Source organism: Petaurus breviceps, unplaced genomic scaffold (assembly GCF_028583685.1).
Source record: "Petaurus breviceps papuanus isolate PSGF00001 unplaced genomic scaffold, PetGlider_PUasm1.0 90903, whole genome shotgun sequence".
NCBI classification, from domain to species: Eukaryota; Metazoa; Chordata; class Mammalia; order Diprotodontia; family Petauridae; genus Petaurus; species Petaurus breviceps.
This window is the reverse complement of record NW_027187376.1, coordinates 12,056,660-12,069,414: the sequence shown is the minus strand read 5'-3', so window position 1 is coordinate 12,069,414 and position 12,755 is coordinate 12,056,660. Positions and strand designations below refer to the sequence as shown.

The 12,755-nt window shown below is 38.6% G+C and overlaps 1 protein-coding gene across 1 annotated transcript in view; it reads right to left on the bottom strand.

The window, feature by feature from the left end:
• The window catches only part of IDH1 (isocitrate dehydrogenase (NADP(+)) 1), a 28,372-nt gene that overhangs the window by 10,927 nt on the left and 4,690 nt on the right, over nucleotides 1-12,755 (bottom strand). Inside the window, exons 3-5 of the mRNA XM_069075259.1 lie at nucleotides 8,947-9,238; nucleotides 6,041-6,146; nucleotides 1,500-1,677 (exon numbers count right to left, since the gene is read on the bottom strand). Coding sequence (XP_068931360.1) covers nucleotides 1,500-1,677; nucleotides 6,041-6,146; nucleotides 8,947-9,238 — 576 coding nt within the window. The remainder of the gene's footprint in view (nucleotides 1-1,499; nucleotides 1,678-6,040; nucleotides 6,147-8,946; nucleotides 9,239-12,755) is intronic.

The following is a 12,755-nucleotide window of genomic DNA, read 5'->3' as shown; positions in this document are numbered from 1 at the left end:
ATATATATATATATATATATATATAAATATATATATTTATTATTAATATTTATATATATATATAAAGAAATATCACTTTTTTTATTTTGTAAGACAATCAGCATTAAGTGACTTGCCCAGGGTCACACAGCTAGTGTGCGAGGTCCAATCTGAATTCAAGTCATCCAGACTCCAGGGCTAGTGCTTTATCCACTGTGCCTCCTACTTGCCCAGAAACATCACTTTTGGAACTGTGTGGAAGATAGACTACAGAAAAGAAAAACTAACTAGGGGGCTAGTGCAGTAGTCCCCATTAGATTGTAAGGTAATTGAGGGTAGGATGTGTCTTTTGTCTTCTTTTTTTTTTTTTTTAGTATTTAGTACCAAGCATGGTGAGTGGCAACTCTAATCTATTCAAATCTCAGCTTTGAAATTTTGGACTTCCCTTTGGTTCTTCCTTCTCCCTCAGTTCTCATACCCAATCAGTTACTAAAGCCCACTGATTTTTACCTCTGAAAATTGTCTTCCTAACTTTTCTTCTCTTTTCCTACTACAGCCATGCTCATACAGGTGCTCATTACCACTTGTAGGAATACTACAATGATCTAGAAGGCCTTCTAATTCCTCTTTTGAGCTGCTGCCAGAATAATCTTTTTTTTAATGCATGGATTGAGTTGTCATGTCACTATTCTAAAATCTTCAAGGGTTCTTTACCACCTGAAGCAACCACCTTTGTGTCGCATTTGAGGACCTCCATAATCTGGTACCAACCTACCTTTCAGTTTTCTTTCCCATTGTCTCATTTTATGTACCCTAAGCTCTATCCAAAGTGGTCTACTCTCTGCTGCCAAACACACTACTCTATTTTTCTAAGCCTGGAATTCTCTTCCTCCACTGACTCTTAATCTATTGAAATTTTACCCAATCTTTAAAGTTTAACTCAAGAGCCAACTAGAGTTCTGGATGTTGAGGCACAAAGAGCTGAATTAGAAGCCTGCTAGGATACTAACTGGTGATACTAGGACAAGTCACTTAACCTCTCTGCCTCAGTTTCCATATTTGTAAAATGGGGTTAATAACAGAGCCAACTTCACAAGGTATTGTGAGGATCAAAGGAGTTAATACATGAATAGTGCTTGCAAACCTTAAAGCACCATAGAAATGTTATTTTTATTATTAGTATATAAAAGCCTTATTGAAACCCTATCTTTTTTTTTCTAATGTTGTAAAGCTCTGTGTTTTGCAATTCTCTAATGCGTTTGTTTGTGTTTGTTTCTTATCTTCCCCAGTGGACAGAGCTCAAAAAGGCCAGGGACTGGCTTTTGGGTTTTATCAAAATTTGGTAACACCCTGACTGCAATCAAGTAGTTACTTCATAAACATTTGATGAATGTTGTTACTGTTGAATCCTTAAGTGATAGTGGAGGATGTCACTGTCCTTACCCCCAAGGCAACAGAATATAAAGATATATTCTCTGGAAAACTGACTTATAAAAACAGAAAGAAATTGCTCTCATTACTTGTCATATATTTCCTGAAAGATGTCTTTAAAACGCCCATCATATTTCTTCAGAATAGTGTTTTTGGTACTCATGTACAGAGGCCAGCCTTTAGACAAAGCCATTTGGAAGGAACTGTGTGCAAAATCCTTGATTGACTGGTCAAGATTGTACATTCCCATAGCAACACCACCACAATCTGTGGAGAGAAAGAATATGAGAGGCCAAGGTGAGAGAGTACTATAAATGAGATTTGGCTGTAGCTCTGTAAAAAGTGCCCTGTTACTCCTAAGAACTTTCTAGTTCCTGATCATGTGGCCACTGGCTTTCTCCAGGCAGGCTTGTGGGCGGAAGCTTCCTGGATATACAAGTCGAAAAAGCATTCAGCAGGAAGAAAGCCAGTTTTACACCAAACATAATTCTCATTTCAGTTCTCAAAGATCATGATTCTTTTTTTTTTTTCAAAAGCAATTGGAGTTAACTTGCTCAAGGTTACATGGCCAGTTATTTCTGGGTGTGGTGCTGAGTATCTGAGCCCAGATTTGATCCCCAGGTCATCTTGAAGCTGGAGCCGGTGCTCTTACTTGCTGAGCCACCTGGCCGCCCCTAAAGACCATGATTCTTAACCACAGACTTGGGCTATAGTTTCCTAGTGATGCTGGTGTAGACAAAGTTGTCACACAGAAATGCAAATAGACTTCATGTCAAAGGCTAACTTTAATTTTTAACCTGTCATTACTATCCCAATGTGATTTCATATTTTTTATGCTGGAGCCATAAATCTTACTCAGCCTCTGACAAGCACCAATGTTACTAGAATTGAATTGTGATATTCTCTGTTTCCCATGGGGTTTGGAAACTCAGTAGTTAGCAGAAATTATAATTAGTGGAAATAACTGGGCTGTGTTTTGTGAAATGTACAAGTAGTATTTTATATAATTTTATTTTATTAAACTTTTAAATTCAGACTCAAAATTGACTAAATTCTTGCTGCATACCAGGCTCAGGAGGGGAAGTACCCAATTTAGATATGCATGATCCCTGATTTCAGAGTTTACACATCCTAGTTGAAAGATCATAAAATACATAACTATAATATACAACATTGTATGACAAGAGAAAGACAAAATAAAATCTGGAAATGTAAGATAATGCTGAATTGGAGAGTTTTGAGTGCCAGGTAAAGAATCTGAAATTTCGGTGATGGGGAACCACTGAATATTTTTGAAGAGCAATGACATGAAGAATAGATTATTCTTAAGGCAGTCTGAAAGACTGATTAGTGGGGAGGGCATTGAGGCAATGAGACTTTTGGAAAGGCTAATGTAATAGCCCAGCCTGGTGGTAATGAGATTCTGTACTACAAAAGTAGTAATAGGAATAGTGATATTGTTTACTTAACTCAATACTTGCTGGATAAGAAATGAAGGAAAAGGGAAGAGTCAAAGATTATAATAGCTAGGATTTATATAGCACTCTAAGGTTTGCAAATATCTCATTTTCTCCCCCAAATACACTTTACAAATATCATTTCATTGTATCCTCACATTAATTCTGTGAGGTAGTCAGTCAGTCATTGAACATTTATTAAGCACCTACTATGTGCCTACTAGGTGAGGCAGGTAGATGGCTCAGTGCATAGAGTGCTGGGCCTGGAGTTAGGAAGACCTGAGCTCAAATGTGACCTCAGATACTTACTAGTTGTGTACTCTGGGCAAGTCATTTAACATCTGTTTGACTTAATCCACCGGGGAAGGAAATGGCAAACCACTCCAGTGTCTTTGCCAAGCAAACCTTGGTATTGGTGTGCCATGGTCCATGGGATCACAAAGAGTTGGACAGGACTAAATGATTGAACAACAATGACATGCCAGGCATTGTACTAATCGCTGGAGAAACAAAGAAAATTTAAAAGACAGTTCTTGCCCTGAAAGAGCTCACAATCTAATGGGGGAGACAAATAACTATGTACAAACAAGGGATATATAAGGATAAGTTGGATTGTCTCCATTTTATTAATGAGGAAATGGAGGCAAAAGTTAGGAGGCTTACTCAGAGTCATATAGCAGAGGCCAGATTTGAACTGGGGTCTTCCTGCCTCCAAGTCCTAAGCTCTACTTACTAAAACAACAAAGTTCTGAACATGGGAGGTTAGATAAACAGTAGAGGAATAATGGTATGATGGATAGTGCACCAGGCTAAGGGAAGACCATGGTTTACATCCCTCCTCAGTTACTGCCCAGTGGGGCAGGCACTCAGCAAACAAACATTAATTAAGACAGGAACTGAACACACATTTGAATAGGGGAGACAAAGTGGAAAAAAGTAGGCACAGGGCAGCTAAGTGGCATAATGGATAAAACACTGGCCCTGGGGTTAGGAAGACCTGAGTTCAAATCTAGCTTTAGATTTACTAGCTGCGTAATCTTGGGTAAGTCACTTAACCCTGTCTCAAAAAAATTAAAAAGAAAAGAAAAAAAATGAAATAACTAGGCATATAACAAAATATGTGAAGTGTAATAAATGGAGGGTGATCTCAAGAGGAAGGGACCACAGCAGAGGAACAGAATTTGAGCTGAGTCATGAAGGAAGCCAAGAAAGCCAGGTTACAAAGGTGAGGTGGGCAAGTCAGACTCTACAAACCTCCCTTTCCTTGGGGCCAATAAACAAAGTGGGTGTAATAACACCTTGGAATTCCTCTATTACAAGGTGGTTGTGAAATTCAAGTGAGATAATGTGTGCACGATGCTTTGCAAACCTGCAAACACCATATAAATGTCAGCTATTAGTAAGAGGACCACAGATAGAAGACGAGCAGATGTGGGGAGAACAGAGGGTAAATACACTTCTAGGACCCACTGACTTTGGGATGCTGGTAGCACCCCACTGCTTCGGTTTAGCTTCTGAAGCCCTACACAACCTGGCCCCAACCGACCTTTCCAGCCTTAATGGCCATTATTCCTCCTCCTGGACTCTGCCATTTTGCTAAATGGGACTTTTTTCTTTTCCTTCACCTACAACACTCCCATCTTTGGACCTTTTCATTGGCCATGTTCCATGACTGGAATGTACTCTCTCCTTACCTGTGCCTCAGAATCCCTCTCTTCCTTTATGATTCAACTCAAGCACCATCTTCTATCTGAAGCATTTCCTGATCACCTCTCCACACTTCCAGCACCTTCCTTCCCTTCCAAACTACCTTTTGTTTAACTAATTCACACAGGGTGTCCCAAAAGTCTTGGTGCAGTCTTAAACTTTAATAGTTTAATAGGTTTTGGGGGATACATTGTAATTTGTATTTATTGACTTTATGTTTATGTTACACATTTTATAAATATATCTTGTCTCCCCTTTAGAATGTAAGCTAATTTTCTTTCTGTCATGGCAAAGAATTGAAAATTAAGGGGATATTCATCAATTGGGAAATAGCTGAAAAAATTATGTTATATGACTGTAATGCAATATTATTGTGCCATAAGAAATTATGAGAGGGAGCAGCCAGGTGGTACATAGGATAGAGTGCCAGCCTTGGCATTGGGAAAACTTGAATTCAAGGCCTCAGATACTTATTAGCTCTGTGACCATGGGCGAGTCACTTAACCTCAATTGCCTCCCGCCACCCCCAAATAAAAACACAAAGAAAAAAAGAAATAACAAGAGGCGTGGGTTCAGAGAAACCTGGGAAGATCTGTATGAACTTACAGAGAATGGAGTGATCAGAACTAGTGGAACAACTTTGGCATAATTGTGACAAGTGTTTTGCTTTTCCTTTTTTTTCAGTGGGAGAGCAAGGAAATTAAGTAAATGCTTGTTAACTGAAAAGACCGAATTTAATTTAACAGTGCCTAGGACACAGTAGACACTTAGTAAATCCCTACTGATTGATTCATAAGAGAAACAGGGTCCTAGATGAACAAATTTGGTCAACTGATATTTGTATTTTGTCCAATCCTCATCACTTGTGGACTCTGGAATAACAGAAGTAGACTGTACTTTGTACTTCTATGGATTAGTGTATTTCTTATGGGTTTGGACAATTCATAAAACCGAAGCAAAACCCAACTTTTGTCACTGTCTCAGATACTCACCTCTCTTAAGATATGAAACACACAAACACACACCACACACACCCTACCCCTGCCATGTAAAATCATGTACTTCGCCATGAACACCTCAATCAATCAACATATATTTGTTACGAACAAATGTGCTGATCTAGGTGCTGATGATACAAAGACAAAAACAAAAAGGGCTTTGCCCTCAAAAAGGTTATATTCTATCATGGGAGATAACATGTACATATATAAATACATGAAAATAATATACAAACACAAAAGTTTTTACTTTATATAGATGTGATGCATAGGATGTCACAGATACAACCTAACCTTCTCCCTACTGGATTTTCTGTCCTACAAACATTAACTTGTTTGTATAATTGACCCTACAAGGTTTACAACTTGTATAACACAATGAATTTTTATATAAACAAAAATACAGTCAGAACTAACCTTAATTTCTTTTTAAAGCATTATCATTTCCCACTGAGGTGCTGTACTTACCCTCAAAACTATGGACCAAGTATGTCACTGTTTTGCCCCCATCACGTGGTGTGTAGGTTATCTCTACTTTTCCAGGTCCAGGAACTACAAAATCAGTTGCTCTGTACTATTTAAGAGAGATTACAAGGTCTGAGAGAACTTAATTCAACAATTTCAACAAATGAAAATACTATAATTTGAATTCTTGAGAAATTGTAATAGAATGTTATGTGGGTAGGATGTTCAGGTTCCTTAAACGTCATCATTTTATAACAGACAAACCGAGGCCCAGAAAGGTGACATGCTCAAAAGCTACTTGGTGGCACCTTTATGTCACCACTAATAAACATTTCCTGACCACTTATTACGTACAAAGCACTATCTAGTCCTGTGAAGGGCATGGGAGAAGTATCAGATTATGGTACCTGTCCTCAAGGAGAAGAGAAGTACCCATGAAAGAATAACTAAAAAGACAAAGCAGTATATGAGTACTGAAATGAATGAACAGTATTGAAAAGAGGCACTCACAGGCTTTCAGAGAAGGGAGGAATAGTCTACACTGTAAAAGATGAAACAACATATAAATGTCCTGGCAATATCGGGAGGCAAGCAGGATTGTCTTCTCTTTTTACACATGGGGAAACGATGCTCAGAAAGCTTAAATGATTTGTTTAGACATACAGTTAATCAGTGGTAGAACCGACTTGAACTTGAACCTTATGACTCTAAATGATAACAATAATGATAGCTTGTATTTACATTGTGCTTTGAGGCTGGCAAGGTACTTTGAGTATATTAATCCATTTGACCCTCAGAACCATCCTGGGAGGTAAATGCTATTATTATCCTCATTTCAGAGATGAGAAAACGGAGGCACTTTGGGTTAAGTGATTGTCCTGGGTCACACATCTAGTAAGAATCTGGGGCAGGATGTGAACTCAGTTCTTCCTGGTTCTGAGTCCTGAATTCTATCCACTAAATCAAATAGCTGCCCAAATCTAGGGCTGTTTCCATCGTATCAACTTGCCTCTTACCATGGGTAAAAGATGGTGTCCGAGCACATCTGTATCAGACAGTCCAACACCTACAGTGGAAGAATAATATGGTGCTACTTCTACGGTCCCACCACAGGTTTCCCAAGGATAACAAGGAGCCTGTCAGACACACTGGTCTGGGAGTTGGGAGGCTTATATTTGAGCCCTGGCTTGGCCGTTTAACATCTGTGTAACTGCAGGCAAGTAATGTCCTTAAGTGTCAGTTTCTTCACTGTCAAATGGGGATAATATTTGTATTTATACATTATACAATGTGTATCCCAAGGTAGTTATGAAGAAAAACACTTTCTAAATAGGAGAGTACTGTACAAATTTGAGCTGTTGTTTCACGGTAAACTGCTCCCAAGCAGTCCTCCTTAGTGGCTCTGGGCAGCTAGAGACAGTCATGGTGACAGATTTCAGGTATCAAAAGGGACCAGCCATATTTGTTTATTTAGGGGTGAAACAATCTTCCACGGGGTCTATTTCCTGATAATTCCAAGGAAGAATCAAGTTGTAGGATTGTCACCCCACTAATGACAATTACTGAATACCATCCTATACAGCTATCCTGAGGTTTATGCATTTCACAAGTATTTGCTCTTTCTTACATTTCTCCAATGGAAAAACTGAGGCAGAAGAACTTGTCTCACATGTGCATGTGTTTTCAGTGATTCTTGATTTAATCTGTGATTCTCCTGGTGATGCCATGGATAGAGTACTGGACTTCAAGTCAGGGAGACTCATCTTCTTGAGTTCAAATCTGGTCTAAGATACTTACTAGCTGTGTGACCCTGGGCAAGTCACTTAACCCTGTTTGCCTCATTTTCCTCATCTGTAAAATGAGTTGGAGAAGGAAATGTCAAACCACTCCAGTATCTCTGCCAATAAAACTCCAAAGGGGGTCATGAAGAGTCAGACCAAACAATAAAGTAAAATAAAAAAAAAAACATAATTATGTTGTAAGAATGTCCTTCTTCATATATGAAGATATGGCCTTATTTTTTTTTATTTGTTATCTATTTGTACAGGGATGCTTTGCTCCGATCCATCCATATCTCTCTTGCCTGATGCCTCTTGTGAGCTACAACCCATAGTTGTACCATGACTGGCCAGGGTTAAAGAGGCAAAACTGTGGTCATGGAACAGAGCAATGCTAGTCCATCCTAGGAAGGGACTGAAGCAGTGAAGCAGGCCCCTTCAAAACAGATCTCCACCCAGCCAACTGTTTACTAAGAAATATTTTACTGACTGGTCTTTAAACCCAACTAAGCCAACAGCCTATCTTATATCAAAGTCTAAAACTCCAATTTCGTCACAGGATTTGGATTTTGCTTAGTATGCCCTCTGTTTAATTTGGCAATGGGCCCATTCTTGCAGAAAAGACAACAATGAAATTGTTTCTAAGCAAGAGGTGAGATCTGAAAGATAGAGCTTTGAAAGCCACTGGGTGATTTATACAAGAGGGGAACATTTAAAATATTACCTTAATAAAAGAAGAAAGATAAGGAAAGCATATTTGGGGAAAATCAGGTTGAAAGGTTAAGATTCTGTGAGTGTATATATAGACATAGCTCTGAGACCCCAATTCTCTCTTCTGTTCCTATTTAGGAGATTGAGGTGGGTATAAGGACAACTGAAAAAGAGAAACACAGGAGCCATCTCAGTGGTACAGTGGACAAAACACCCTAGAGTAAGGAAGACGTGAGCTCAAATGTGGCCTCTTAGACTATGGCAAGTCACTTAATTATGACTGCCTGAGACAGAGAGAGAGAGGGGGGGAGAGAGTGAGAGAGAGAGAGAGAGAGAGGCAGTTAGGCTACGTGTAAAATTTTATCTGTGCTTCTAAAGACAGAGACTAGGCAAAAATGATATTATACCAAAGCCACTTACTTGGTCCCCATAAGCGTGACGGCCTATAATGATCGGTTTGACCCAGCCATTCACAAGCCGGGGAATGTTTTTGCAGATGATTGCTTCCCTGAAGACGGTACCACCCAGGATATTTCGGATAGTCCCATTTGGCGATTTCCACATTTTCTTCAGTTTGAACTCCTCGACTCTCTTCTCATCAGGGGTGATGGTAGCACACTTGATGCCCACATTATATTTCTTAATAGCTTCTGCAGCATCAACGGTGACCTGGTCATTTGTTGCATCACGATTCTCTATGCCTAAGTCATAGCTTTGGACAGAAATTTCATATGAACTCTTGAATTATTGATGGTAATTCAATTCAATAAGCATTTATTACAAGCACTTACATAGTACAAGGCACTATTTAGGAATTGGACAAAAGAAAAAAAATAAAAATAAATAGTAGCTGCCCTTAAGGACCTTAAATAATAGGAGGCCGTTTCTACTTAGAAAAGGAAAGAGATATGTATTTTACTCTACCACTTTGCATTTAGGACCAATTAAGTATGAGACTTATTAGGCTGTAAAGTCAGTATAACCTCAAAGTGACCAACCAAGAAGCACTGGACTTTAAGTAGGCTTTGTAATGGTAAGCAATTAATAGAATTAAAAAAAAAAAAGATTGTTTTTACCCTCTGTATATATGGATACCAAAAAATTCCAAAACAAAACAGAACCATAATTATTAAATACTTTAAATAGTATTTTAATTTTTAAAAAGTTGGGAAAAGGTAAGCCATGTTGGCATTTTATCTTTAATGTAGTGAGAATTTTCCACAAGGCAGTTATTGCACAAATGTAGATACCTGCCAGTCAGCTAAAGTCCATGACCCTTTCCTCAGTTCTTGAGTAATTTCCTTTTGTTCTAGAGACTGCTATGAGGCTGAGAAATCATGTTAACAAAGTTTTACTACTGGATTTGTAACTGTCAGGGCTTCTGCATATATCTGGAGTGACACAGTCTATACTATACCCACCCACTGGGTCTGGAGTTCATTCATCATTTAAAAGACACTGAGTGGGTTTTCTGCTGAAAGTACCAAAAGATAGCTAGGCCAGGCAATACTTAAAGAGGATAAAGCTAATCCCCTACAGGGGAGCTGTCTGAAGTGAAGGAAATCAATAATGAAAACAGAAAGCCATTTACTTTTCTCTTTAAGGAAATAAGTTTTGGAATTACTTCTTTAGCCTCTAGCACACCTTTCTAGTTCTCACACATTTCTGTTCATGAATGCCCCAACTGGCTACCCATGTACACAGAGACACTTTTGAGCTACTTTTCAAAAGAAAATATTTTCAAGACCTTTCAAGGTCCCTCCAAGTTCTAAATCTATGATTCAATTAACCTTGGACAAGAGGGACAACACATTCTCTTATCTTTTTGAGCTAAAAGCAGCCTATTTACAATTTTATCTCATGAATTGATGAAATACATTCTATTTCACTTAGCTGTGAACTAAAATCATTTAGTTGAAAATTCTGTATCCTAAGTTTTCATTGTCCCTAGAATATGGCTCTCCTCTGAGACTCCAACATCCAACCTCAAGTAAGACAGCAGAATTTAGTTTATTCTCTTATGTGGAATGTAAGTAAGAAATCAGAAGTCAGTTGAACAAAATATGTGACAAATCACCATGAGACAGTGGGCTTTTTAATTAAAAATCTTTAGGTCTGCAAAAATTCAAAGTCCATACACACTGACCTACCTGTCCCTACCCTTCTTACTATACTTGTTATCTCACATTATTCTCCATGTCACCACTCAGGTGAAAAACTTGGCATAAAACATGATACTGAGGACTTAGAGGACTGGAAAAGGAGGTACTCCTTGGTCACGTAGTAAGAATGAGTATCTGAGAGGCACAGCCCAAGCAGTGCTTTGTTACTCCTGGATTAGTAAAAGAATGCCCTTTAACATGTTGGTCCAATCTTCTTTGGAGGAGTTATGGAGGTAGGCATGGTAAAGGATAACTATACTCTCTGCTATGGGAAGGCTGAGGTAAGGAGTTCTGAGATGAAATGGGGCTAAAGCCCAAATGGTATCCACACGAAGTCTAGCACCAATATCGTGAGCCGTAAAAAGCAGGAGGCTACCAGGATACCTCATGAAGGGCAAACTGACCAGGGAGGAAATAGGTCAAAGGTCCTCTGTTAATCAGGGTGGGATTGGGCCCTTGAGTGGCTGCCTGAAACACTTTCAGCCCTTATAAGATGGGATTGTTGTTCAGTGAAGTTCAATTTTTCTTGACCTCATGGAAATGCCAATGATGTCCATGGGGTTTTCATGGCAAAGATATTAGACTGGTTTGCCACTGCCTTCTCCAATAGATTAGAGCAAACAGAGATTAAGTGACTGGCCCAGGGTCACATTGCTAGAAAGTGTCTGAGGCCATATCTGAGCTCAGGTCTTTAGACTCCAGACCCAGCCCTCTATCCACTGAGCCACCTAGCTACCTAAGATGGGGAGACAGCCTCAAAAGATGATTAAAAATACAAAAAATTATTTGAAAAAATCAAGTCAATAGGCAAAGGAAAAATGTTTCTGTGTAATAAATATATTTCACATGAAATGGTTTACTAAATATCTTTTAAAGCTATTAGAAGGGTTTTTTGTTTTGTTTTGAATAATCTGATGTCCTATATAATTAGCCTGGATAAGTAGGCATTTGCTCATTTTCATGGTTACAACATAAAACTGTCAGTATCTTGTAAAACAGTTGACATCATAACAGTGTCTACTTGGAGAATGAATAAAACACACATACACGTCAAATATGTCCCCAAAAGCCTTTTTGATTAGCGACTAAACTAAAATCAAATTATACAACTAATAATCACGACTAAAATAACATTGTTTAATTGTGATAGTGTTTACTGTGCTCTCAGGAGGAAAAAAGATGTCTGTTGCTCAATAAACATTTATTGAACGTCTGCTCCATACTGGGGAGATACAAAGCTTAGATAAACCACAGTATTTGCCTTCATGGTGGTTATAGCCTAGTAAAAAGATCAAATAACCATAATACAGGAGCAAAAAAGACAAGTACAAAGTGCTTTGTGAAATCCAAGGAGATCATTTTATGTGGGTGGAGGGGGGGTAGAGGAAGAATGGACAAGATGATCTTTTAAAGATTGTTTAGGGATGTAAAGTGGGTGTGGGGGGTGTGAGCAGTGGGGAGCAGTAAGGCATTTCAGGCACTGAGAACAAGAGGCTAGGAGGTGGGAAAATTTTCTCTCGTTTCTTCAGGAGCTGCCTAAAGGTGGGAGGTTAGACTTTATAGCTCAGCTCATGGTCACTCTCAGCTACAAGACGGTATAAAAGGGGGAATGAGCAAGAATGGAAGGTTAAAATAAGTTCTACTGGGAATCTAACAGTAGAGTGACCAAAAATGCAGATAGTGGTGACAAAATGTCTTATGAAATTGACTGTTTCATTTGTCACTGCATTCTCCTCTATGGGAGTAAAAGAGGCAAACATTGTAAAACATAAGTCATTGTTCCTTAAAAAAGAAATCATTCTAGCTAGAGCTACTTATGTGTGAAAACATCTCACATCAACAGAGTTCTAGAAAGCGCTAATTTTTCCCAAATTCTAGAGAGGAATTTTCCATTCTTATGCCAAAGTAAACCTTCCAATGAAGCTTGAGATCTATCCACATCTACCCCAGCAGAAAAAAACAAACAATAATTTTACATCAGAATTTTAGACAGCAATGCCAGAACAGAAACTCTGTCCTAATATTGGAAACATTTAATTGTGTACATCCTCTGAGTCAGCCACCCAG